Source organism: Hirundo rustica, chromosome 7 (assembly GCF_015227805.2).
Source record: "Hirundo rustica isolate bHirRus1 chromosome 7, bHirRus1.pri.v3, whole genome shotgun sequence".
In the NCBI taxonomy this organism is placed as follows: domain Eukaryota; kingdom Metazoa; phylum Chordata; class Aves; order Passeriformes; family Hirundinidae; genus Hirundo; species Hirundo rustica.
Genome location: NC_053456.1, coordinates 28,114,506 through 28,140,370, shown reverse-complemented (window position 1 = coordinate 28,140,370; position 25,865 = coordinate 28,114,506). Strand labels below are relative to the sequence as shown.

Genomic DNA, 25,865 nt, shown 5'->3' with positions numbered 1-25,865 from the left:
TCCATTAAAATAAACTGATACTACTACAACCATCAGCCAGGCTACAGCTACATTATTCCATGACAAAGATCCACACATTAACTACAGTTGGTACATTTTTCTTATTTATTCAAAAGCTAGTGGATGACAAAAAGGGTTAAAATGTTTTATACCACCTATTCATTACATGAACAAATACTTAATCCAGAGGGACTCATTTTACAAGCCCCTCTGTCCAAAAACCACACACAAATTAGTTTTTATACACAAATGTTTATTTCTCAAATAAACTTCCCCTTTAAACACAAGGAATGAAATCTAAATCTTCATAAAGATGGATCCCAAACGAAATCCCTCCAGCACATTGTAATCACTGTTTTGTTGGTCACTACTGGCTTTAACTGTTAACATCAAAAAACAAGGACATATTTTAAAAATCATGCTACTGGATACCTAGCTCTGCCTCTGACCAGCTCTACACTGATCTTCAAAATTTTAAAATTTTACATCATGAAATCCAAAGCATTTAACTGAACAACAGCTGTGCATTAAACACAAACAACTGAACAAGAAGATTATAAGATGTAATCGAGTTCATAACGAATATAGGTGTTCTTATCATCATTATAGATTCTTGGATAATGTGCTATCAGAGCATCCTGTGATCCGATGTAGATTGAATTATAGATCTTCCAATAAACATCTCTGACTTTTCTGGCAGGGTGAAACAAACCCTAGAAAACAGAAGAGAACAAAACGTAATAAAAGCTTGAAGTTCCAATGTTCTTTTACTGAAATCACTCAAGCACTGCAAAATAAGCATTTAATAAATGGGCAGGACGTACGAGCTGTAGGAAAAACCCGTTCTATATAATAACAATATACAAACAGTACTTGGAAGAGTATACACTGCAAGAGACTTTCACCTTCCTACTGATGTTAGTTATCTTCATGCTGAGGGCCCCACACTGCAAAAGCGTGAAATTCCCCATCTGCAAATTATTACTAAAATGCTGTCACATCTTCTCTACACTGACCTGCATTACTTTAACCCTTGCTCCCCACCTGCTGAGCTTTAATTCCACAGCCAACACAGCCACTGTCACGTGCAATGACATGGAAAAGGAGCCTTCAGGCTTTACCACCCCATGCACATTTACAGAAGCTGTACTGCCCAGTGTTGATCAAGTCTAACCAAAGCACTGTTTTATAGCGCTGCACTCTTCTAAAGGTCTCACTGTTCCTCTTGGCTAACAACAGATCATGACTAGAAATCCTATCCTCTCATTTATTTATCTCACTGATTACTTGTCATAATCCCTCCCATAGCTAATTTATTCCCCAGCCATTAGTTCACATCGTCAAAATTTGTGAGATGCTTCCAATATAGAAATCAAAGTGCCAGTATTCTAAGTTACCTGCTCTTTCTACACATGTTCTGTGATGTAATCAGCTATCTCCCTTTACCAAACCCTGTTTACTGCCTATTTCCACTATTCAAGTCCTTGGCACAGAATAACAGTTTGGAGACAAAAAGCCGTTTTTTCCATTGCTGGAAATCATCTTCAGTTGACTTTTTTGTCTCCTGGGAAGAAGTCCTGCCTGACAACTGCTCTCTGCTGCCCCAGCACACACCAGGCCATACCTGTAAACAGTACTGTAGCATCCTGCAGGGCCCAATAGCGACTCTGAGGCCCTCCAGAGCCCCCATAACTGCCTGGATGACGTGAGGGGAGGTTTCAAACACGTTCGGCCACACGTAGTTTAACAAGTGATTGAGGGAATCCTCACAGCCAAACCCATAAACACCAAGGGACATGTGCTGCACCACAGCACTGGCTGTTTGTCTGTGTACAAGATCCCTGCAAAGAGACCAACCGGCATTAATAAATGAGACTTAGAAGCAACACGATTGGGACAAGCATAGTGTTTCTTTTCAATAACGCTTTTCTTGAAAGCACTAATAACACTTTTAAGCCATACTTACTGACAGCAAGAGGCAGAGTATCAAAAATCAGGGAAGTGAAAAAAGATGAGAGTTTTCTGACAAATTACTGCATTCCAATTCCACAGAAGTACCAACAATAGAAATTATCAAAAGCAGTTTTAATGGAAGGAGCCTTGACTCACTGAAGACGCTTTTATAATTTTAGTCTTAACGAATTATTTGTAGAATTGGAGCATATATAATCTAAATTCTTTGCAAATAATGGCTTCCAAATTATGCTGGTCACTTAAAGCCTTTAGCAAACAGGGACAATATACATACTTGCTATCATTAACAATCAAGTATATCCTTAAAAATATGACTACAGGTAATTGTACCACAGAAGAAGTGCACTCACCTGTCCATTAAAGCATCTTCAAGCAATGGCGTAACAGCGTAAATGTAATCTTTTCCCATCTCTCCAATGTATTCAAACAGGAAAGAAAGAGACTTTAACACACCATTCTGGACATTGAGTTCTGGAACTCTGTATTCATTCATGAGTGCAGGCAGCACTGTGAAAGGTGAGCACGTTTCAGCCACGATAGCAATTGCTACTGTAGTACATACTCTGTTCTGCCTTTCCTGTACTTTCAAGTTGTTTAGCAGTGTGGCCAATACATCGTGAGGTCTGGAAGAGACAACAGGGGCATCCATGTCAACAGATTCAGTGAGGATTTGGGTAAAATCAGTTAAGCTTCAAACAAGTGGCAGAGAAACATGGTTTAGCCCTCACAAAAAGTTTAGAGAACTGGGAAACAAACTGAACGCTAAACAAGAAACACTAAACTCTAGAACAGCTAAAGTATTTATTTTCATAGCCAACATTTTTTACTTTATCTAGATTTAGTTTTTTCCCTGCCCTCTGTTCTTCCTCTTGTGAACTCTGGAGGGTAGCAGAGCCTCCCCAATATTACTCTGATCGCAGAGGAAATGACAGTCTTGTATAAAACCATAAGCCTTGGCAGAGATCGGTTACGTCCTACATGGAGAACAGTTACAGCACTCCTGGCTGCTGGCTCTATCTGCATTCAGTCAGTCAGCAGCCACTTATAGAATATGCATAAAGGTGGCAACTGTGCTTCATTCTACAATGTGCTGACTTGTAATAGGACCTTAGTGGAAACAAACCTTTAAAAATCAATAAAACTACTGACTTAGTTGGGGGGGAATGGAAAAAAAAAAAAAGGGAGAGAGAAGATAATTTATTTAAAGAAGAGCTTATGAAATAATACAGAGGGTCTGAATGCACGTAACAGTATCAAAAATTCATGAGACAACAGCTCTTACTCCTAAATAAGAGTCTAACCTTATTAGTCCACAAATTTTATTCACAAGTGCAACATCCTGTTAATGAAGAATACGTGACTGTGTTTTTCAAAATGAGTAAAACCATGTGTGCACATATAAAATGTAGAGAAGTTTGAATATCTCCCACCAGAAAACTAACAATCATCACTATGTCTGGTAACTGCGTGCAGAAGTGGATGAGCATTAAACCAACTTACCCAATAGCTTTTGCAATATAACCAAAAGTGTTCACTGTGGCTCTTCTGATAGCTTTTTTGTGAGCTTTTAATAATTCAAGCAGTTCAAAGCAGATCCTCATCCACTCTCTTGCTGAAACATACTCTGCACCTCTGAAAGAGAATGAAGTGAGTTATCTCTTCAGTCATGAGAGAAGTTTTTAAATAAAGCCACAAACTGTAGCACCTATTCATTTGTTATCCACAGAGGTAACAGCTTAAGCATTTCCTTTATTAGGTAATTCAACAGTGTATCTGCCTCAAGTTTTACACACCACTTCAGAAATACCAAGAGATATGACAATAACTACCCAGGTGCCAAACCTGAGCTTTTGCTACAGTAATTGCCCACAAAGAAGGTTAGATATTTTATCATTACACAGCTTACCTGTCTGCAATACGCCCAACAAGATCAATACAATTTTCCTGTACTTTCTCATGTCTGTTCTTCAAAATAGGTGTCAGCCGTGGCAGCAGGTCTTTGATTGGTGGCGTCATCTTGTGCATACCTATCAAATTCACAGAGGCACATTTAGTTTTATAGTTTTGGGGTTTTTTTTATTTTGCTCTTGAACAGCCAAGTAATCAATACAAAAACATACCTATAACATTCACAATAGCCTTAAGCGCTCCCAGGATGCTGCCCAGTACTTCGGGATATTCTTCACCCAGGTACTCATACAAAACAACACCCAAGTGTCCCATCAGTTTTTCCTACAACCAAGTAAAAAGAGTTAGAAGGTAATTTTCTCCTCCCCCCTCATTATTATGACCTGCTAGAGCAAATCTGAGAGAGAAGGCCATACCTCCTGACAAGTCTTCATGACGACTGCAGTACGAGAGATCAGGTCAGCAGCCTGCTGCCTGACTTTGGCCGATTTGTTGTTCAAACGCCACAAAACTGTACCACAGATCTGTGGCAAGTAGGGTTTCACTCTTTTGCCTAGAGCATTAACCACTGTGCCAAAACCATTCAGCATCACAGAATCCTGAGGGTGAAAACAATAAAGGAAAATCAGACAAACAGCACCACTGCGTTTTACCTAAACTTATCATAATCTGAAATTGCTTTTAAAATGCTAACATTCCAGAGACTGCTGCTGGATTTTATTGATTAGAGAACTGACATCTAAAAAGGGATTCTAAAAATCTAACTCAGAAGCACACATTTCTGTAAAACTAGCAGTGAGATGGCTTCCAACGACAGTGAACCAAATAGTCCAACGCTTGGCCGTACCTCTGTTGTCTGTTCCTGAAAGGCGTACAAAATACCATCAATGAGCTGTTCTTCCAGTTTATGATCAATGTCTGCTGCCCCCAGATTTCCCATTATCTTCTCAATTGTTTCCATGACCATTTTTCTGTACTGCTCAGCCTCATCTTTCAGATCATCCACAATTCTAGAAATAATTTCTGCTGCTCCAACTTTATTTGCCAGTTCCACAGTCGTATCAACCAACTGAAATACAGAAATGTTAAATAAGTAAGCGTTAAAATTATGCTTATTGTTAAAATCTACTTTCTACATCTTGAAAATAATTTCCCTAGTCTGAAGAAACATGTTAAGCCCACTACAAAAAAACAGTTTTACCTTTAGAAATCATCCTGTGTTTTTAATAACATAAATGGGGTGAACCACCCCACCTTGCAAATGATGAAGACATTCACAAATGTAAAATGTTGTGATAACCTCTTAAGAACCTGAAAATCTCCTGAGGTACACAACTTCTAAATTGCTAGTACAAATAAAAATCAAGTTTCAGGACACAGACAAAAATAAGCACCTAGCCTGAATGAATATTCTAATTTTCTTCTACTGTAAATCATTTCCCAGATAAAAAAAAACACCAAAAATACCTGTCTGTAATTCCTTCTGTCCAGTGCCATTCTGTGCTGCCAGAAATGTTTGAAGAAGGGTGGCAAGATTTCTGTTTTAATGTAGTTTGCTTCAACACCATCTGTTCCACAACACTGCTTTACCACCTGAGAGGAAATAAACATCCAGCAATGTTAATCTGGTGTAGGGTATGGGATGGGTGATTTGGGGTGGGGCTTTTTTTTATTTTACTTGGATTTTTTTTTTTGCATACATATTCAATATCAATGCTGAACTATCATTCTGACGTACCTTCAACACGATTTTTTTCATCTCTTCATCAGGAGACTGGAACTCTCTGATAAGAATCAGCATGACTTCTCTGGTGTAGTAGTTTGCATACTCGGCATCCATGAGTGGAATCAGGTAACCAATCGCCTTCAGAAACGCAGCCAAACCCTATTTAAATACAAAATATGTCTCTAATAACTTACAGCAAGTACACATCCATTCCAGTTCAAACTAAAGAAAGTATTTTAGATTTACCTTTCCTCTGTGCTGACGAATACCCTTCCACAAGGGCTTCAGGACAGAATCAAACGACTCGATACCATAGGGAGTGGCTGCCTCAGCCAGGGCAGCAATGGCCAAAGCGCTGATGGTGCGAACCTTCTGCTGCTCATCCACCAGCCCTGCAAGACAGCAGGGTTTAGTACCAATTCTTGTACTCGTGTCTCAAGCCCAAAACATCAAAAACAGAGGAGGAGTGTAAAAGGATTAACTAATTTTCAGGAATACTGAACCATTATTCATCTCTATTCACCTTTCAGTCAGCTGAAAAGTTTCTCGGTGTCATAGCAGCAACAAAACCAGGACCTTACTGTCACTGTGCTTTACTGAGGTATGAAAAATTTTCCACATATAAAGTGGGTAAAAAACACTTTGTCTGGGAAAGCAGAACTCACCATGCTCAATAATTTCAACCAAGCTCCTGAGATGAGGCAGGATAGCACAACCCATAAGAATAGCAATCTGCTGTACAATCTTGATGCCAGTGTGCCTGGCCTGCCAGGATTTCTTGCTTTTACAGACAGCTTTCAGGAAGGGTAGCAGAGAAGGAATGCCCAGAGCAGATGCAACGACGGCAAAGGCTCGAGCTGTTGTATTTCTGACGTATTCATCCATGTTATCAATATCAGGTCGCATTGTGGAGATCATCGTTGCCAATCCCGCAGCCTGCAGGACAGAACACAAAACATACCAGCTGGATTGATGAGCAGCGGTTAATTGTTCTGCCGTGCCTATAAACATGCTGGTGTAGGTAAGCTAACTCATGCTTTAATACAGGATGGAGTTTTACCTTAGCCAAGTTTGAAATGATTTCTCTGCCTTCCACTCTAGCATAGTAGTCTTCATCAATCAGCAGTGGTTCGATGACGACAAGGATCTGAAAAAGATAAATTAATGTTTCCTTTTATTCGTACTTTCTAGAGTATTTCTAGCCCTACTGGAGTCCATGAAACAGAAAAATGATTCAATTTATTCAAGCTTAAAGCCTTATGATGATCACAAAAAAAATTATTATATTGGTTTTTATAGCTCTTAAGTCTGTTATGTATGTGGTCTGGAGATACTATCTAGATGAGGTAAGGTCCTTCCCACCTCCAAATATGCATATATCATATTTACATCATGCCTCAATACTCTAAAGCCTACACTCCAATCACACTATAATTTAAAGTTTGGTTTAAGAAATACTGAAAGCCAAATATGTTTAAAAAAGTGGTATCATCCTCTTCCGATATGCACATAAAATGCAGAAAGAGCAAATCAGACATAAAATAGCAAACTGCAACAGACCTTGTGCACGTATGGTCGGACCAAGTCATCCAACTTGTACAGAATTCTGTCAATGACTTTGACAAGCAAGTGACGCTCCTGATCTTCGAGGGTTGGTGACATCAGCAGAGGCAGAATCTGATTGAACAGCGGCCCTGCTCCGAACTCCCGAGCTTTATCCGTAATTTGCCGCAACGCAGCCTGAACAAAAGCAGAAAACCTGCCGGTTAAACTAGGGAAACAACACTGAACAATCATAAAACAGTATTAACCAAGCTAAAATATAACTGACTACACCCCCACAGGCTTCCAAATACTTGCCCCAACCGCCACAAAACTAGTTCAAGCAATTTCATACTGATCTGTTAATAGACAAATGTGTGATGACAAACATTGTGTTGTTAGTGCCCAGGAGTTCAGTTTTCAAGAGAAGCATAACTTCTGAGCTAATACTGGCTCTGTTTGGAAAACAGGCTTAACAGCCCTTGTTTCCATCCAGGCAGCTTGGTGCTTGGTCAGTTTAGGGCATTTGCAGAAAAGAGTGCTATTGTGCTGCTTAATGCTGAAGGCCAGAACTTAAATTAGTTACTTAGCGTAGCTCTTAAGTGTAGGAAGCAAAATTCAAAAAGTTACAAAGCCACGTAAGCAAAACATGCAAAATCCAGTTTCTCATATACTGAATAACAAAAAGACACACTAGAAGAGGAAAAGCCCTAAACAGGGTGTGCTATTTTGGCTGGAACTGAGTTGGTTTTCTTTACAGCCACTAGTATGGGGCTGTGTTCTGGATTTGTGCTGGAAACAGTGCTGACAACACAGGCATGTTTAGTTACTGCAAAGCAGGGCTTACACAGAGTCAGGGCCTTTTCTCCCTCTCACCCCACCCCTGAGAAGGCTGATTGACACAAGAAATTGGGATGGGACACAGCCAGGACAGCTGTGTCAAAGGGATGCTCTACATCATACGGAACCAAGCTCAGCATATAGGCCAGGAGGAAATCCAGCCAAGGGTCACTGCTAGGGGACTGCCTGGGCATCACTTGGTTAGTAGTGAACAACTATTTTCCATCTGCATCACTTGTTTTCTTGGGGCTTATTTATCTTTGTTTATTTGTGGTTTTGTTGTTTGTGTTTTCTTGTTTTTAAATTTTATTTTTGTTATTTTCCTTTACTATTATTATTAACAGATTCTTCTCAGCTCAGTGCACAAGTTTTCTCACTTTTACTCTTCTGATTCTCTCCTTCATCCTACTAGGAGAAGTGGGAGGAGAAGCAAGCAGCTGTGTGGGGCTTAGTTAGCAGATGGATTTAAACCACAATAGACAGCAAGGTTTAGGAGATTATCTTCAAGAGAATCCCATGGACAACTGAAGCTAAACCTGAAAACAAACACCGATTTTTGAAAAATGAGGTTACATAGACGTATCTGACAATTCATCTTACCTTTCGCATGGGAGGTGTGCCATTCTTTATTTTCAGAAGCAATTTCATTATTTTTCTCTCCTTCTGTTCCTCAGGACTCAGAGTCGATTCATCAACATCAACCTACAATAATTCCAGACAAATAAATGGGCATTGCTGCATAATCCAAAGAAACCAGGGAAGTTAAATCAGCATGAGTGAAATCTCCCTTACCAGCAGCTTGTCGAAGTACTGGATATCATCTGGTTTGAGGAAAGGCAGGTTGCCAGAGGGCTGGTCGTTCACACTCTTCATGGTGCGGTCCTCTGTCTGCATGTGGAATCCTGTCATACCCCCCAGGGGCGTTGGAGTCGCTGTCAGCTTCCGAGCAGGAGTACGGATGGGCACGTAACCAGCCGGGGGCGGGAGAACCTAAAGAAGGAACAACAAAAATCGTTTTAATTCCAACGGATATAAAAAGAAGCCATCAAATACTTTGATGCTTGATACATTGCTTGAAGTTGTAGCTTTTATTTTATTCATTTGGGGATTTGTGTGTTATTGCATACAACAGATCCCACATTCCCAGCAATACAAACCTACCCTGACCGCTTGTATTTGCACTTATCCTGTACTGGCAACATTTCAGAAGAAAGCTCATTCCCGCTGCTGGAAAAATTGGGTATTATTAGATATTATTTATATATATATTTATTATTGGATAATAAATTGTGACGTCTCCAAGGATTAAAGAAGCACTTCAATAACTGAACCAACATACTACACTTGCTGTCTCAGTATTTGTGACCCTCTGCCATCTTTGTCTACATCTGGACTCACTATTTCTATCAGTCCATGCAGAGTACATTTCTGACCTTGACAGGTATTTCCAGCACTGAGAAGCACAGCAGTGACTTGCCTGTGAGATCACCTTTACACCCCCCTTTCTAAGAGATTTACAATAAATCAGTAAGCAAGTCAAACAAGTCTGTACAATCAATAATCAATGTGAAACTTGATTACTTCTGGGGAAAAAAACCCAGTAATCCCTGGTAGGAAAAAAACTTCATCATGGTCTGCTATATTTTAATCCAGATGACTTACCTTATATCCTTCAGGAAACATTGCATCCAATTCCTCATCAGAAAGTGGTCTGTTCCTCTCATCAATTTCCCTCTCCCAGCGCCAAGCCTGCAGCTGTTCAGGAGTCATGCTCATGATGTGACCTATATTCAAAATTTAAAAAAAAAAGTACTTAAAAAAATCCTTTTGTATACAGACACAGATGACTTGTTTATTTAACTTTTAAATGCTCTCAAGTCAAAGTTTCCATAGCACCTGAACTCTGTAGCCAAATAAAAGATCGAACTTTTACAGAGCCTTTTATCAATTTTATTTTACCAACTAAGCTGAACAGCAACAGACATGTAACCCTAGTCTCAACTCCTCTTCAGAAATGAATTGCTGTGGACATTGCCACAAAAACTGCGAATTGAGCATACGCTGACTGCTTTCATAAAGGCAGGAGAGCATGCTGGGCAGAAGTCTGTTCCAAAAGACAATACAAAAGGAAATGCCTCATTCCCAGCACACAAAGCGAAGCCTTGGACAAGGGACTGGGCTTACCCGGTGTAGGGGTTGCCATGTTCATCGCTGGTGTCCCGATGGGTGTCTTGCCAGGAGTCAGAACAGGAGTGCTGCCGCCCATCTGGCTCGCAGGTGTTTCATCCCAGCGCGATTTCCTCTTGCTCGCTCCTGGGGTCGGTGTCTCACCAATGGAGTCACCCCCTCTGTCTGTACGAGGTGTCTCAGCCCAGCCACTGCCATGGCCCGGAGTATCTAAGGAAAAACAAACCCAATTTTCTCAGAAAGCCGAACAGTATACACTCCAACTATACTATCAATATTCAAATCCATTTTCAGTATCAAATTAACAAACAGTAGGCAAAAAGTAAATATTCACTTCGGTGAATATTGAAAAACCACAGGCATTATACTAAAAATATCCAATAAAAAATAAAAATCCATTTGTTTTACGAAAAAAGTGTCATCTTGCTGAACCTTAGCATAAAAATACAAGATTCTTTAAAAAAAAAAAAAAAAAAAGAGAACGACTCATAATTCTAGGAATTGAACAAAGTACTCCATGTACTCTCTTGATAAAAGCATTAGGTAACAAATGTTTCACTGTTCTCTGACGCAAGAGTCAAATTCAAACTAGGCAGGTGAGATGCTTCTCAAATTTGTTTCAATAACAACCCCTTTAAAAAAAACCCCAAAGCAATTAAAAAACAACACACTGAAACATATTATGAAAAGTAATTCAACATGTGCTTCTTTACTGTGTCCTTTATACATTAAAATCCCAACCTGCAGCAGTCATTAGATATAACAAAACTGTGGCTCCATAGCTGAGCTGAGATACTTTCAAGGATGCCACTTAAGCACAGAACCCAACGCTGAGAACTCGGACAACAACTCCCCGCATCAACCACTAGATGTCAGGATATAATTATTTCCTGCCGGGCTTCTGAACTTACTGTTTACTTAAGGTGAAAAAAAACCCAGTACAACGAACCATTCAAAACTTACTATGCACCTCCCCGCTCGCAATAAATACCTCTTTCTGTTTTGGGGGTTTCATCCCACCGATTTTTCCGTGCACTGGACGTGGCACCCCCGTGGCCTGGTGTCGCGTGACCAGGCGTGTCCCGGCCGGGCGTTGCAGCTCCTGCTGGTGTATGACTGGGAGTTGGATCCCAGATTTTTGAGCCTGGGGTGGCACCTGGAGTTTCGCTACCCTTTGCACGGCCTGGAGTTTCATCCCACCGCAGAGATGGGGTGTGCCCGGGGGTCTACAGACAGAAACAAAAGTATCAGTAACTCATCCTATACATAAAGGACTGCTAGCTGCTCTGAAGTACAGTAAGAAACTTCTGACACTCAAGAGGATTAGCACTGATAATGTCTTCTGTAGAGAGCTGATGAGCACTAGGTCATTACCTCTGCTTGATCCCAACTGGACAATTTTTTAGGTGTAGCACCAGGAGTCTGATCAGCTGTCTGATCCCAACGCCGTTTGCGTTTTGAAGGCGGTTGAGAAGCGGCTCCATTGACGACTTTAAGCTCTCCAGCTTTAGCTTTTTCAGCTAGTTGTTGCCTAATTTCCCTCTGTTCAGGAGCACAGAAGAAAAATATAAGAATTCTTCAAATTATACCTTTAAGAGAGTTTTTTTCAATATCTTTTTATACTTTTTTGAGGTTTTGCTCAAATATCCTGCAATGAGCTACTGCATTTATTTCAAGGCCACTCTTTTTCAAATTCTTTTATACTGACAGAGCAGCTGTGTTTGAGGGGCTGTTTTCAAATTAATTTTTCAATAAAAGCTATTCTTACAGCAAATGCAGAGAGAATTTTTAAAGCCATCAGTTTCTGTCACTGATAGGTATCTGCCTTAAGACCACTGCCCAGCTGCCTCAAATAAGTACCACTTCAGTAAATTAAAGGTGGATGACTTTGAAAATATGTTCACGAGAGCTACATCCCATGACATTAAAAAAGCTCTGAAATTCTTGTTTTAAATCCTGAGATGATACTGCTACAACAGCACACTAACAGACTGTTTTGCACTTATCAGTGGATCCATAAACAGTAATACTGTCAAAATTATGAACTAATTCCTCACTTAAGATAAGACAAATCAATGTTAGAAGTCACTGGAACTACAAGGTCTTGCTCCAATTAGCAAGATGGTACTGTAGGAATTACACAAGAAATCTGTATTACCAGTATCTTTTTAACTATCAAAATAGATTTTGAAGCATATTTTTGGTGGGGGTTTTTTGTTGTTGTTTGTTTGTTTTCAAATATTTAAAACCAAATGCCAATCTTATACCGAATCTTAGTACTGCAAAATCTGCTGTAGGTACCTCATCAAAAGGCTTTTAAAACCTCCCTGGCTTTTCTACACATAGAGCTCATATAAACAAACATTTCTCACACTGAGTAATTCTCAGTTACTGTTGGATTTTTTTTCTCTCCTCTGAAAGACAATAAACAAAAGAAAGTCCAAGTTCTACAAAAAGAAAATCTGGATTAAAATATATTGAAACTATTTTTCCCTGCACTGCTTAAGTATTACATAGAACAGATGTTTTTAGAACTTCCACCTTTAAATTTTACTGATAAACATATGAAGAACACGATTTTCCAAAGAAAGGGGCTTTTAAGTCAAGACGAAGTCAGGAGAATTTACATTCCCGCTTTTTTAACATGCTCTCAAAGGCTGTAACACCACACTCAGTCCCAATGGAAAACCCTGCCAGCCACGCACCTCTTCTTTTGTTAAATGCTGTTCACGCATAACATCCATGTATGTTCTGGCATTCATTTTAGGGTCTGGAGTCTTCCCTCCTGCAGAAGAGAACAGCAACAGGAATGGAGCACAATGAGTACAGGATAAGCAGAAACTATGGACTTCTACTGTCCTGCTCTAGTATTATATTATTCCATGATCATTTAATTTTACTTTTTGATCGAAAATTTTTAAAATTACATGTATCTTACGTTTATTCAGTTTGCTGATCAATTTAACCTGTTTGAACACAAACATAACTACTGCAGTTTCAAACAAATATTTTTAAGCCGATAAAAATGATAAAATGACAACACAGTTAAGAGTCTTCAGAAGTGATGGGTTCCTGGGTTGCTAATCCGGAATACGTACACTTTCGTGCCTTTGTCTCCATCAGCAGTTCTGACTTCAAGCAGCAGAATAGAAGCCTAGAAAATTATCTCTTTACCATTAGTAACACTTTGGAAAGATATTTATAATCAAAACATTACCTTGTGTAAGCTGTTAAATCCTACTTATCTGACTATAAATAACTACTGCATACCTAAGTAATGTTTAAACTGCTTTATCATAAAGACCCATTTTTAAGTTTGACAAATCTAGACATGTCTCACAGACCTTCTAGCATCATATTGTAACAGGGCTTCATTAAAAATAAAAATAAAACAAAATAAAAAACCCCAAAATACTGTTTGATGACATTTTCCCCCTCTTCTCTTCTCAAGGGACACTTGTGATCGGGAGCTGAATGCAATACAGTACATACACCACCACAACAATACTCACAGGTAATGGGTTTTGTACACCATATGTTGTTTTATGCTCTGTATCTTGCATTAATTGAATTTTTAAATACTTTAAAAGAAGCCCAACTTTAGAGAAATGAGACTTGTCAAGAAAACCACTTTTCTTTAAGAAAAACGTGCAGATTTGCTATACGAGTGGTATAGCTACTATACTTTAGGGAAAAAAATAAACTTCTTAGACATTTCTATGCTGAAGATCACTGCCCAATTGGCTGTGTCTTTCTGACACTAGCTTTGATAGGACTTTCCTTTGGAATACTTTTTCACCATAATCTACACAGGATGTGTTGAACTGCACCCTTAAGAATGCAGACAGGACTGGCATATAGCAGTACTGCTGTAGGAAAGAAATTAAGGACAGTTAGTATGGGCCTGTGAATTCTGACAATACATGTTTATATCAATTACAATTAAGCAAGTAAAATAATTAATATCCCTATTAATTCATGCAGGCTGAAATTCTCATTTGTAAAACCTGCAAAATAGCTACTAATTTTAAGCCAACAGGCACCTTATTGCCACACGTGAAACTCACTCACCTGAAGAAAATTTCAGACCCACTAACACCCCTTCTGCTGACTTGCATTCTAAAACTATCAGAACAGACTTGAACTATTAATAGTATCAAAGTCTTATATATGCTTTTGCTTCTTTTAGCTATACCACCTAAAATTTACATAGGATGGTAAGAATTAGGTGCTCTACTAGCATTTCAAAAGCAGTAACCCTGTAAATCTATAACTTGGAATGAAAACTATCAAGGTACCGAATGAATCTGAGCACTCAATACACAAGTCGTTCAAAGTACAACGCACAACCCAAAACGAAATGAAAAGAGAAACCTTTAACCCTTTGTGTTTCTATGGCAATGGCTCATTGACAATTTTCTTGTCCTTCTACCTGGAAAGAAAACTCGTATTATAAAGATGAAGAATATGGCATCTAAATTTTCAACCAAATCTCTATGAAAAGGGGATGTTTAAAAACAAAACTAAGTTTATAAGCATGCCAACAGAAATCAAAGGGCTAAAGACAATTAAAGACAAAAACTTCATAAAGGGTATAGAAAAGCCAAAAAAAAATTACCATCTGCAAAAGGATCAAGACGCTCAGGGGAAATTATCATCATCCGCCTGTGCTTTTTGTACTCATCTTCCCGATCTGCAATCTTTTGAGGACGGTGTTCTGCAAAAGGATCATACTAAAAACCAAGAAAGCCTGTTAGTCACAGATTTATGAAGACTAATATGAAAAGCGTCTGGTAGTGTATTCATTTTCAGTATATTAAAAAGACATTATTTTTTGCCTCAACTATGCATGAAATGTCAAAACACTATACTAACTTTAATTTTACTTCCATAACTAGAACTTCAGCTTCCTAAACACAGAACATCTTATGAAAGAATTTCTGATAAAAATTTGGTAATTTAAGAGTTTATTCACTTGTTACAAAAGCATTTCATGCTGTTCACTTTTCCCCTTCTTTCTGCAGGGTGACTTAACACTACTTCTTGTGCTTTTAAGTTTTACAGAAAAATACTCCAGGAATATAAAGCTTAGGTGATTAGACTTTCCTTAAAAAATGAGAAGTATAAAGGATATTAAGTTTCCCAATTATTTTAATTTAATGAAGTATCCGATTTCAATTTTTAAAAATTTCAATAGTTCAATTTCTATATTCATGTTGGCTTCACATGCACAAGTGCCATTCTTTATCACCCTCTGGAATTCCAAACTAAAGCAGTAACAAGCTCACAGCAACATTTTAAAAGCATAGCTCTTTACATATATCTTATATTTCCAGAAAACAAAACCTGCTATTAACACTCCTCTTCCTCAATGCTTACAAGAGTATTTTACTGTGCCTTCAGTTAAGGCATACCTGTTCAGTAGACTGTGGTATGTCATTAAGCAATGCCACTGGAGCATGGTATCCTGGCTTCTTCTGGCCAAGCAAACTTGTGGAAGGGTAGTCATCATCATCCTGTCAATAAAGACATGGTCATTTGTCATGCTGCTATTATATGTAGATAAACTAACATCAAATGAACACGCCGTGGTCATAGAAAAGATGAAAACAGACAAATAGAAGACGTAATTCAAAATTTTAGCAAGCTTTTCTTATTATTCCCAAACTGGTGAATCAGATAAACGTGCTCATATCACTGAGAAGGCTCAAGTATTCTTCAATATGCTACATTTAATCAAGTATGCTATCTACACTAATTAGACAAAAGGTCTGTATTTCACATTAGCACTGCCATTGTAGCTCCCTAGCTGGCACGTGAGAACTGGTGCAGAGACATCCAAAGTATTTTTCTTACAAGTCAGTTATATATACATGGCACGAGTCTTAACCCTACAAAAAAGCTTCAGAAACAGTGAAAATTTCAGAGGCAGATTTATGTTAGTTTAGTTATACTTCCTCAATCACAATGGCAATAACAAGCACTTGCTTTTGCTGTTTTTTCATATCAATAGTCAGTTTCTATTCAATTATTTACAGCATCCCAAAAGAAAAACTGCTGGTAAAACTATGAAACTTTCAGTGAGCCCCAGAGTAATGGAAATTTTTAATAAGGCATCCCTAGAACTCTGTAGATGACACAAGTACATCACTAAAAAAAACACCTCATGTATCGACTAGTACTAAACTAAACAATCTTCCTCATTCTTAGAAATATAATTCTCTCAGTGGAAGACATAGTTGCCTGTGTACTTTTGATAAGGCCTAGAGATCTGACTGTTCCTGCAACTGAAAATATGATCCAATGTTTAACATCAGAAATTAACATAAGGGAATCTAACAAGCAGGACACATAAGGAGAACACAACACAGTGAAAAAGCCAATTCTTAAAAACAGCTCGAACCAGGAGTCTTAAAACAGTCACTAAAGTCTGTTGGCCAAAGTTTTATTAAATTTTTTACTATCATTTGTAATCCTGGCAGTGGTAACAGAACCAAGTTAATGTTAGCCTTGACTGGAATAATTAAGTACCAGGTCACAACTTTTTGCCTTCTTCTTGGGCCTACATGGCTCCCAAAGCAAAAATCATTAAGTACAAGCCAGACTCAGAATTGCAGTCCTGACAAGAAGGATTTGGGGGGAGCTGGTGGAGGGGAAGCTGGACATGACCCAGCAATGTGTGATTTCAGCCCAGAAAGCCAAGAGTGTCCTGGGCTGCACCCACAGCCCCACGGGCAGCAGGACAAGGCAGGGATTCTGCCCCTCTGCTCTGAGATCCCACCTGGAACACTGCACCCAGCTCTGGGGGCCCCAGCACAGGAAGAACAGGGACCTGGTGGAGGGAGTCCAGAGGAGGCCACCGAGAGATTAGAGACATGGAGCATCTCTGCTTTGAGGAAAGGCTGAGACAACTGGGTTTGTTCAGTCTGGAAAAGAGAAGGCTCCAAGGTGACCTAACTGCAGCCTTCCAGTACCTGAAGGGAGCCTAGGAGAGAGCTGGAGAGGGACTATTTACACAGGCATGTAGTGACAGGACAAGGAGAAATGGCTTCTAACTGAAGTAGAGTAGATTTAGATTGGACATTAGGAAAATAATTTTTTTTCTGGATGGTGAGGCCCTGGCACAGGTTGCTCAGAGAAGTTGTGGATGCCCAATCCCTGGAAGTGCAGGGCCAGGTTGGATGGAGCTCTGAGAAACCTGGTCTAGTGAAAGGTGTCCCTACCCATGGCTAGAGGGTTGGAACAAACTGGACCCTTCCAACCCAAATCCTTTCATGATTATGTGCTTCCCAGATACAACATACTTGGTCCCTTTACTACAGCTTTAATGAAAACTGGTTTTACTTCAAATAACCCCAACTAAAAAGCAACCCCAACCAAAAATTACTCAGAATCAATTCTGAAATAATTACATTGCATGCTCTAAACAAACACAATAAATAAAATCACTTACATCTTCCAATTCAGTTGCTGCAATAGAAGTGACATATCCAGCAAATCTGCTGTCACTGCCACCATAAATTTCTTGATCGTAATATCCTGTGGAATCAAGGCCTACTCCTTGTGCTTCATCAAGAGCAGGCTTTTTTCCTTGAATTTCTCGAATTTGTGCTTCAATATCTAGGGTAAAGACACACACACAAAAGTCTCATTACATATACATACAAAATGTAGTACAGCAGAGTTTTTTGCCCAACCTTAAAGATTATCGATATAGAAATAAACATATATGACACACAAAACTACAAAATCACAATTCATAAACAGCTTTTCCTCACATTTTAATACGATCCAGGATTTTAACTGTATGGCTTAAAGCAAACTACTTAACTCACATTACCATATTTCACCTTCCAACAGAGGTAGCAGAGAAGGTCATTTACACCACAGCAGTATTTCTCAACACTACACCAACAAAACCCTTTCACAACCAGTGTAATACTCTCATTAAAAAAAGCCTTTCACAATGTTATCACCAGTTTTGCTAATTTAAACAACTCTGTTCAAAAGAATTGATGCACAGGTTCTCAAAACTGAGATTTAACAAAACAACACTGTTTTCTAACATATTGCAAAGCTATATTACCTTTGAATAAGTAAATTAAAAAACCCAACTCTAATATGCCACCAGGTAACAAGTTAATAAAAAAACCCCAGTTTCTTTTCACTTTGGCAGCTCAAATGTTATTTATGCATCATTATTCCTGCCTGCAGCACCATCTTTGAAGACTACTACTCTTCAGAATCACAAAACACCCTCCAAATGGGACAAATGGGAGCTTCGTCACACTTGTACTGTATCAGGATCTGACTCTAATCATCTCCGGTGGCCATCTTCGACCTTAGAAATTTGGTACTTTCAGAAAGAACATTAACTTCTTTATCCAAAAAAACAAGCAATGAAATTAAACCATGCCTTCCTCCCATCTGTTGTAATGCAACACAAAAATAAATTGCAGTAATCCAACTATCTTCAACAAATGGAACTGTAGGTATATCAAGGCACAGCTGCGTAAAAATTATTGTTTTCATGTGAATTTTGAGTTCATGTGATATCGAAAGACAATTATCCATACAATGTAAATTTCACTAGATCAAACAATTACTTCAATGGCTAAGAAATCCCCCAAGAGTTGCACTTCACGGCTGCAGGAATACAAAGGATCATGCTTGAGAGGAAGAATTGGATTACATGGTCTCAAAAGACCCTTTCAACATCAATAATTCTGGGATTCACCCTCTCCCACGAGAAGTGGTATTGCCTGCTAAATTAACATTAATCTGTCAATATACCAAAAAAAAAAAAAAACCACCACAGGAAATTTTGTTCGTGAACAATCCTGAATCCTGAGTATTCAATAATTGTTTATTACTGTTGCTCACTTCTCTTTTCAGGATGAATAAATTTGACACGTTTTTACCATCATGCCATCTTGCAAAAGACACTATGCAATGTTATGCAACACCTGCTAGGAAACCTGACAAAAAATAAGAACAGCTTTTTTTAAAGCTAAGATTATTACTAATGCAAATTATTGGCTCAGAATTGTTTAGTTTAAAAGCTTAAAATGTCAACACTGCAAACTTCAAGCCGTAACGTCACAGCTGGGTCCTTTTCTTATCACAGACTGCCATTAAGCAAAAAAAAAAACCCAACAAACAACAACAACCAACCACAAACCCACTGTAAGCCAAATGATGCCTCCTGTACAAAGGCATGTTCTCTAGAGAGGCAACTCAATGGAGTTTTACCTGACAAACCTTTGCCATGTAGCTGTGAGTGAGAAGAGCAGGACTTAAGCGTTCGCTTACTCAGAAAGAAACAGACCTCACGTGAAGCACTGTAAACCTGGCAGCAAATCAATTCCTGCACTGGTTTAGTGAGGAAAACCAGCAGAAATGTGTTTCTAAACTCATCAAGAGTCCCACATACGGCAAATATACCCTTAAAGGCTGATAAGGAGAATCTTGCTCCAGTCACTTCAGGGCTTCCACGGAACTTTTGCAGCTTTCTACAGCAGAGTAGCTTGGGCAGTCACCTCTGTTACAGAAACTCATGGTGCCTTAAGCTCACGAGAAGCTGAAAGCTCACAAAAACCTTACACTGCTGGCCATGAGCACCTCCTTAATCCTGCCTGCAGGTACATCCTGCTCCGTCTAAAATCCTGCACAGCCCACAGGATTCCTGTGAGTCCAGAACTTGGAACTTTTCCCCCTATGTGTTAGCTCCTGGAGAAGCAGCAGAAAGAAACTACTGCCAAATTAGGGATCTCTCTCCTGCCCACAGAGGTCTCTGATCACCTTCAGAGGCACTCAGTGTCCTCTTAAGGTACTGCACTTCTGTGGAATTGTCCTACAGCATGGCTATAGAGCTAATGCAACTCAAGTACCTTCTCCACAGATTTTTTAGTTATTTCTGTTTCTCCCAGAGAGCAGATGAAGCTCCTGATTCTTTCTGCAGCCTGATGCATTGCAGTACTGGGGTGGAAGGGAATACCTGGAGCTTCCATCTCTACCAAGGACAACACTACCAGCAGCGAGTGGGTGATGTGATAGTACAACCCCACTGTTCCCCTTTTTTCCAGAGAGCAGTTAGTGAACAACGAACACCCTGCCTTCTTTAGCGGCACACTAAGGCCTGACTGAACATCCATAGCTGCAGCAAACTTCAACATGAAAAACAGCCACAGATCTTGCCTACAGGATCATCAGCCTTTCCCATCACCTGCTCACTGAAACGACCTGACCATACAGCTCGAACACACAACACACCAACAAGTCCCCTGCACTTCAGGACGGGCCACAGAGGTTTGCTCAAGCATGGCCTCCCACCTCTACTACCACTAACACAGGTAAGCAAAACAGCTGGGGGATTCCTGCATAAAAGTATCAATACAAAAATATTTTCCTCCTGATAGCTCTTATCAACACTTAACATACCAAGGCCTTGTCCTCTAACATTATTTTTAAGACAGCTATACTTCATGAAGAGGGTAGAGGTCACACTCATTATTGGCCTTCTTCTTTCAATTAAGGGGATTACATCTGTTGGCAGGGTGAGGAGCATTCTCATTTCCCTACAGCAAAACCTGCTGGGTTATCTATGCCAAAAACCAAAGTCTATATAGGCTCAATGAACCTAACTGATTGCCACCCTAATTTTTAATTAGTGCCACACAGCCTCCAGGTGCCAGTTAAATGAAGTGCTCTTGACAGAACACTCCCCAAAACCCCTTGAACCAGGAGGCCTGATGTTTGGAAAGCATCACTTATTTAGGTGGAAATAAAACATTCAAGATGTGCCAGTTACGTTCCTTGAGCTAACTGGCACTTCCTTGAAAAAGCTCACACCGTATTTAGCAAAGCTCCTTAATAAAAAGCAAAATAAGAAAGAGTAATCACAAAGTTTCAAGATACATTGTGCAAAGCAAACTACCTGTTTAATGGCTTAGTCAAGCAGGCCATAATGGAAACTTCACTCACAGAGAAACGGCAAAGGGAGTGGGATATAGGGGGAAAAAAAGAGGAGGGGGATAATATTCTATTGATCATTCCTTTCCTGTATTTTACTCTATTATTTATATATTTTGGTATTTTAGCAGAAGTAACTTTAACATGCAGTTGATTTGAAACATACCATAAATGCTGAATATTATTAAAGCCAACACACATTGAAATCCAAGTCTCTGAACATCTAGCTCACAGAGAGGCTTTCTCTAAGTAGACGCTGTTACCACACATGTAGCTCTACTCTAAATGTTTAAAAAAAAAAAAAGCAAGAGAACCCTGTGCTGGAGAGGTATTTTACAGAGTAAACAGGGTCTATGTTTTCATGTCTTATCATATTCTTGCACATTTAGTTTGCTCTTGCATAGCTTTATGTTTAGCTACTTTAGCACTCTTACATGTCAGACCTATTGTTTGAAGATCTGTGTTCTTTTCTGAGCAAGAAAAGAAAAAGTAAATTAAAAATTACCTTTAACGGCATTGAAAGCTCATGCATTTATTGAGGCTTTGTAAGCTGCCACTTGAAACTTTACTTTTCAGCCACAAACACAGAGTTCCCCTTTAACTTTGTAGCTGACACAACCTCCAACTGTTCTGATGCCTCTTTCAAGCTGCATCTTGAACACATCAATCAATAAGCATTTAACAAACAGTACAAATATATCAAAAATACTTTAAGATGATTTAGTAACAGACAAGTCAATTAAAAAGACTAGTGAGGAACTGAAAAAAGATAGGACAGAACTTGGAAACAAAATAATCAAGCTGCTCAGCTGATGCCTTCATGCTGGGAAAGACCCTTATGTGATCATACCCTGTTATGCACAGTTTTTATTTACCCTTCTGCTTAAAACCCGTTCTGATACAAAACTAATCAAAACACATGCAACTGGAAGCAACTGAAAACATGTCAATGTCTTCACTGAAGTCAATGCAGCACCATTTGCTCCAATAAATACACAACTTCAGCTCAAGGAAAAAAAAAAACCAAAACAACAAAATACCAACAAACCGAACATGAACAATTCTACTATTTTATGACAAAAATCTCTAGGCAGTAGGAGAGGCAGAGCACTGTGATGGGTAATACCCACTTGGGTACTATCTCACACAACCCCCATGCATGTCATAGCATATAAACAAAGGACAAGACAATTTCTGTAATTATACCAAAATACTCTAAAAAAAAAAAAAAAAAAACAAAAACCCAAAAAAACAAACCACAAATTATTTTTTTTTAAAAGTAAGGACAACAGTTTAAGCTTTTCTTCATACATAAGATCAGATCAGGTGGTCTGTAGTGTTAAAGAGATGGCTTTCCACTTGAAATGCTTTTTCAGCGCAAAACCGAGAAAAAAAATAATATATATATATCTACATATATCTCCTAAAAGACAATGAATACCTGCGTGCCCTGCCTAACTCACAGTGCACAACCACCACCCAGAAGTAATTTTCGATTAGTGAATTATGCATATAAATTAAGATAAAATACAGTAGGATCACCTGTCGTACAAAGGAACACAAGTGAAAACCCCCAAAGCAAAAACACAGAAGCAGTGTAATTCTACAAATTATTCCTCGGTGCCTGAAAATACTTAAGCGCAGGGCAAGCCGCAGGCAATGCCCACAAAGAGAGCTTCGATTCACGCTGAGAAGTGCTGGAAGCTGCAGCGCACACAGGCACACGGCACCTTCGGGGAGAACACACGGCCTGGGAAAGCCATAAATCGCTCAGAAAGCCGCTTTCCTACGTCAACAGCCGGCCGGCAGGAAGTCTGTGTAAAATGGCAGCTCAAACGCGGCACAGACCTGACGGTCTCTCCCCTCCTTCGGGGCACTATTCTCAGCAAGCTCCGCCGCGGCTCACGATCAGCTCGGGCCGCGCCGCTTCCCAGCGGGCAACACCCGCTCTCCCGCCCTCTCCGCCTCCTGTTTACCGCGACCAAAGGGCTCGGGCAGGGCAATTAGCGTGCGCTGCGGGCATTTCTGGTGCGAAGCTCGCATCAGCACCGCGGGGTTTTCGCGGCGCACCGGCCTCGATGGGCGGAAAGAGGCCGGGGGCGGGGAGCGCAGCGACCGAGCTCCCCCGCACGGGCCCGGCCGCCGCTCCGTCCCGCGCCAGCACAGCGAGAGCTCCCCCTCATGTCCGTCCCCCGCCCGGCCCGGGCACGGTGCTGACGAGCGCGGCCGCCATTACACACAGGCCCGGCCCGCCCGGCCCCCGCCCGACGAGCCGCGCCTGACGCTGCCCGGAGCCGGGATGAAACACGAGCAGCGTGCGATGTCCAAGCGGGGCCCCAGCGGGCGCGGACACGGGACCCCCGAAGCTATTTTTACCTTCGTGGGTCTTGGCGATCTTCGCCATTTTGTACAGCGCCAACGACGCCGAGGCGGAACTGGCTCGGCCCCGCCACTTCCGCCACACGGGGCCGCCGGGGCCAGCAGCGCGCAGGCGCGGCCGCAGTCCCGCGGGCGAGGGCTCCAGGCCCCGCCCACCGCCTGATGGACGGCGCGGCCAGCCAATGACCGCGCCGGAGCCGCGCGCAGCCCAGCCCGCCGTGAGGGAACTTCCGGTGAGGGCGGGGGGAATGGAAGCGCCAAATATGGGAGCGATCGCTGAGAACTTCCTTCCCACCGCCGCTGAGGGCTGGCCTCGCTGGAATTCGCGTGCCCAGCTCTGGTTGCCAAACTGATTCATCCGTGTTTCATCTGGTCAGGGTGACTGGCCCAGTGCCAACGGGCGGATCGCTAGATATCAGAGTAAAGCAGATAGATGTTTATTGCTACAAGATGGGGCCTAACCGGATTCCCGCTCTTCAGGCAGGTCAAGTCTGTTCAATGTTTTAGTAAGGGCTCGAAAGAGGGAAGGGCAGCTGTGTTTATAAAACTGGCAGATGACACTAAGCTGGCCAAAACCACTGGCAGGTGGAAGAAGGAATTGAGAATCGTGTTACATTGATTCATACATTAAATAATCTAAGATCACGGACATAAGCTTTAACAACAAAAACCAGAAGTTACTATGTATTGGAATTTTAAGTCACTATATGAATGCAAAGTGGCAAAAATGGTCAGAAACTGATGCCACGGGAAAAGCAAATCAAAGCTGTATGACTGACCATAGCAATATGCTGCTGCAGTAGGATTAAGTCTTACTCCAGGACATTAGAAATTGTGTTGCCTACAAAAAAAACCTGGAAAACAATAATTTCATTTTATTTGGCTCAGTCAAAGTCACTGATTGTGTTCAACAGAGACCTGGGCAAACTCAATATAGTCTACAAGAGAGGAGGAACAATCAGATATTTATGAACATGACCGATGTGGGGATGTAAACAAATTGTTTAGCTATTTTGCAATAACTGACCTCACACCATTTCCACATTTCATTTGGGAATTACTTTTTTTCCAGTGCTGTTGATGTAATATATCCACATTTCAGCATCACTATTGCATACCTAATAACTGAATAAGATTGATTCTGTCCACATGGAAAGCCCTGGGAACTCTCCCTTACAGTCAAGTGTTGTGAGTGAACAAGATAGTTTTTTACTGTCTCAACTTTTAGTAGCAGGAAAACACCGAGGCTGGATATTCAACCTAAAAGTACAAAGTCACAATTGCTTAATGATACAGCATATCAATGATATTTCATAACACCATGTAATATTTCATAAAACCATGTAAACTTCCATAGTTTATTTACTATCTTGCAGTTTTATTGTACACCTGCTAAGTCCCAAATCTCCTCAGAAGCCATTGCAACAAGTGAAGTCAACTTGAGAACTTTTCATCAGGTAAAATGCATAAACTATTTCCAAAATGGCAATAAATGCATGATGGCAAAACTCATATTGACTCTTCACCAATCACTCCCCTCATGAAAGTTGGTAGTTCACATTATGGCTTTTTGAGGGTTGTCTTAAAGCAAATAATGTGAAGCTCAGGTTTTTGTGTTAAGATGTGTCTTTGATTGAAACTGACCTAAAGATCCGTCAGTCTTTGCTTTGTGTTGATTGGCTGGCAGGAGTTTGCTGAACAATTCTGCTTTTAATGATTTACTAACTATATGTACTCAAATGTTAAGAGTCACTGTCACTTGAAGGTGCAGAAAAGCCTTCTGTTCTTTATTCTCAGTGTTATTAAACTCACATTCTGCATTTCTAGGAAGATGCACTTGCACATACTCCTAGGCTACAAAAGGAGATATTTACCGAGCTGCCCAGGGACATGTGACGGTTGAGGCAAACTAATTCCCTGCCGCAAGAATTCAATGCATGTAACTATTTTAAGTAAATGTCACATGCTCAGATTCACTACAAAGATCAATTTGCAGTAACTTTCTCTTGTTTCTCCATCCTGACCTCCAACTTTCATTAAACAAAGCAGTTGCAGAATTACATTTCTTCTATTATTAAACAGACCTGAGCTAGGGATGAGGTCCCAAGGAACGCTTTAAAGTAGTCATTTTAGAATGTGCCGTTTCACACAAAAAAGGGAGTTGTGAGTGCTAACAGAAATTGTGCTGTGATGAAACAATGAGAAAACTGCTTTTTGCTTGTGTCTCTTCCCCGCTTTTCCACCACATTCTGTATGCTGCCCCAGTTCTTTTTGTCTGCCCATCAAATCCCTGAACATGTACTTTTGCCTCCTGAACATAACTCTCTCACACAGCTTC

At 40.3% G+C, this 25,865-nt stretch overlaps 1 protein-coding gene across 3 annotated transcripts; it reads right to left on the bottom strand.

Annotated features, from left to right (window-relative positions):
• Positions 1-82: 82 nt before the first annotated feature.
• On the bottom strand, positions 83-23,620 carry SF3B1 (splicing factor 3b subunit 1). Of its 3 annotated transcripts, XM_040068938.2 has the most exons (25): positions 23,525-23,620; positions 17,631-17,797; positions 15,592-15,693; positions 14,796-14,910; positions 12,883-12,962; positions 11,552-11,719; positions 11,169-11,403; positions 10,175-10,387; positions 9,653-9,774; positions 8,783-8,980; positions 8,591-8,692; positions 7,169-7,348; positions 6,669-6,755; positions 6,274-6,544; positions 5,855-6,000; positions 5,621-5,767; positions 5,350-5,475; positions 4,730-4,951; positions 4,299-4,481; positions 4,095-4,206; positions 3,881-4,001; positions 3,475-3,606; positions 2,325-2,597; positions 1,625-1,841; positions 83-713 (listed from the first exon to the last, which is right to left on the bottom strand). In XM_040068938.2, exons 1-25 carry the CDS (start codon positions 23,550-23,552, stop codon positions 555-557), a joined length of 3,906 nt encoding a protein of 1,301 aa, XP_039924872.1. In that variant the 5' UTR covers positions 23,553-23,620; the 3' UTR covers positions 83-554. The 3 variants fall into 3 exon arrangements, 2 of the variants coding, with proteins under 2 accessions (XP_039924872.1, XP_039924873.1); XM_040068939.2 differs by lacking the exons at positions 14,796-14,910; positions 15,592-15,693; positions 17,631-17,797; positions 23,525-23,620 and adding an exon at positions 13,276-14,786; XR_005701595.2 differs by lacking the exons at positions 83-713; positions 1,625-1,841; positions 2,325-2,597; ... (14 more) ...; positions 10,175-10,387; positions 11,169-11,403 and adding an exon at positions 13,276-13,331 and having other exon boundaries at positions 11,658-11,719.
• Positions 23,621-25,865: the final 2,245 nt, after the last annotated feature.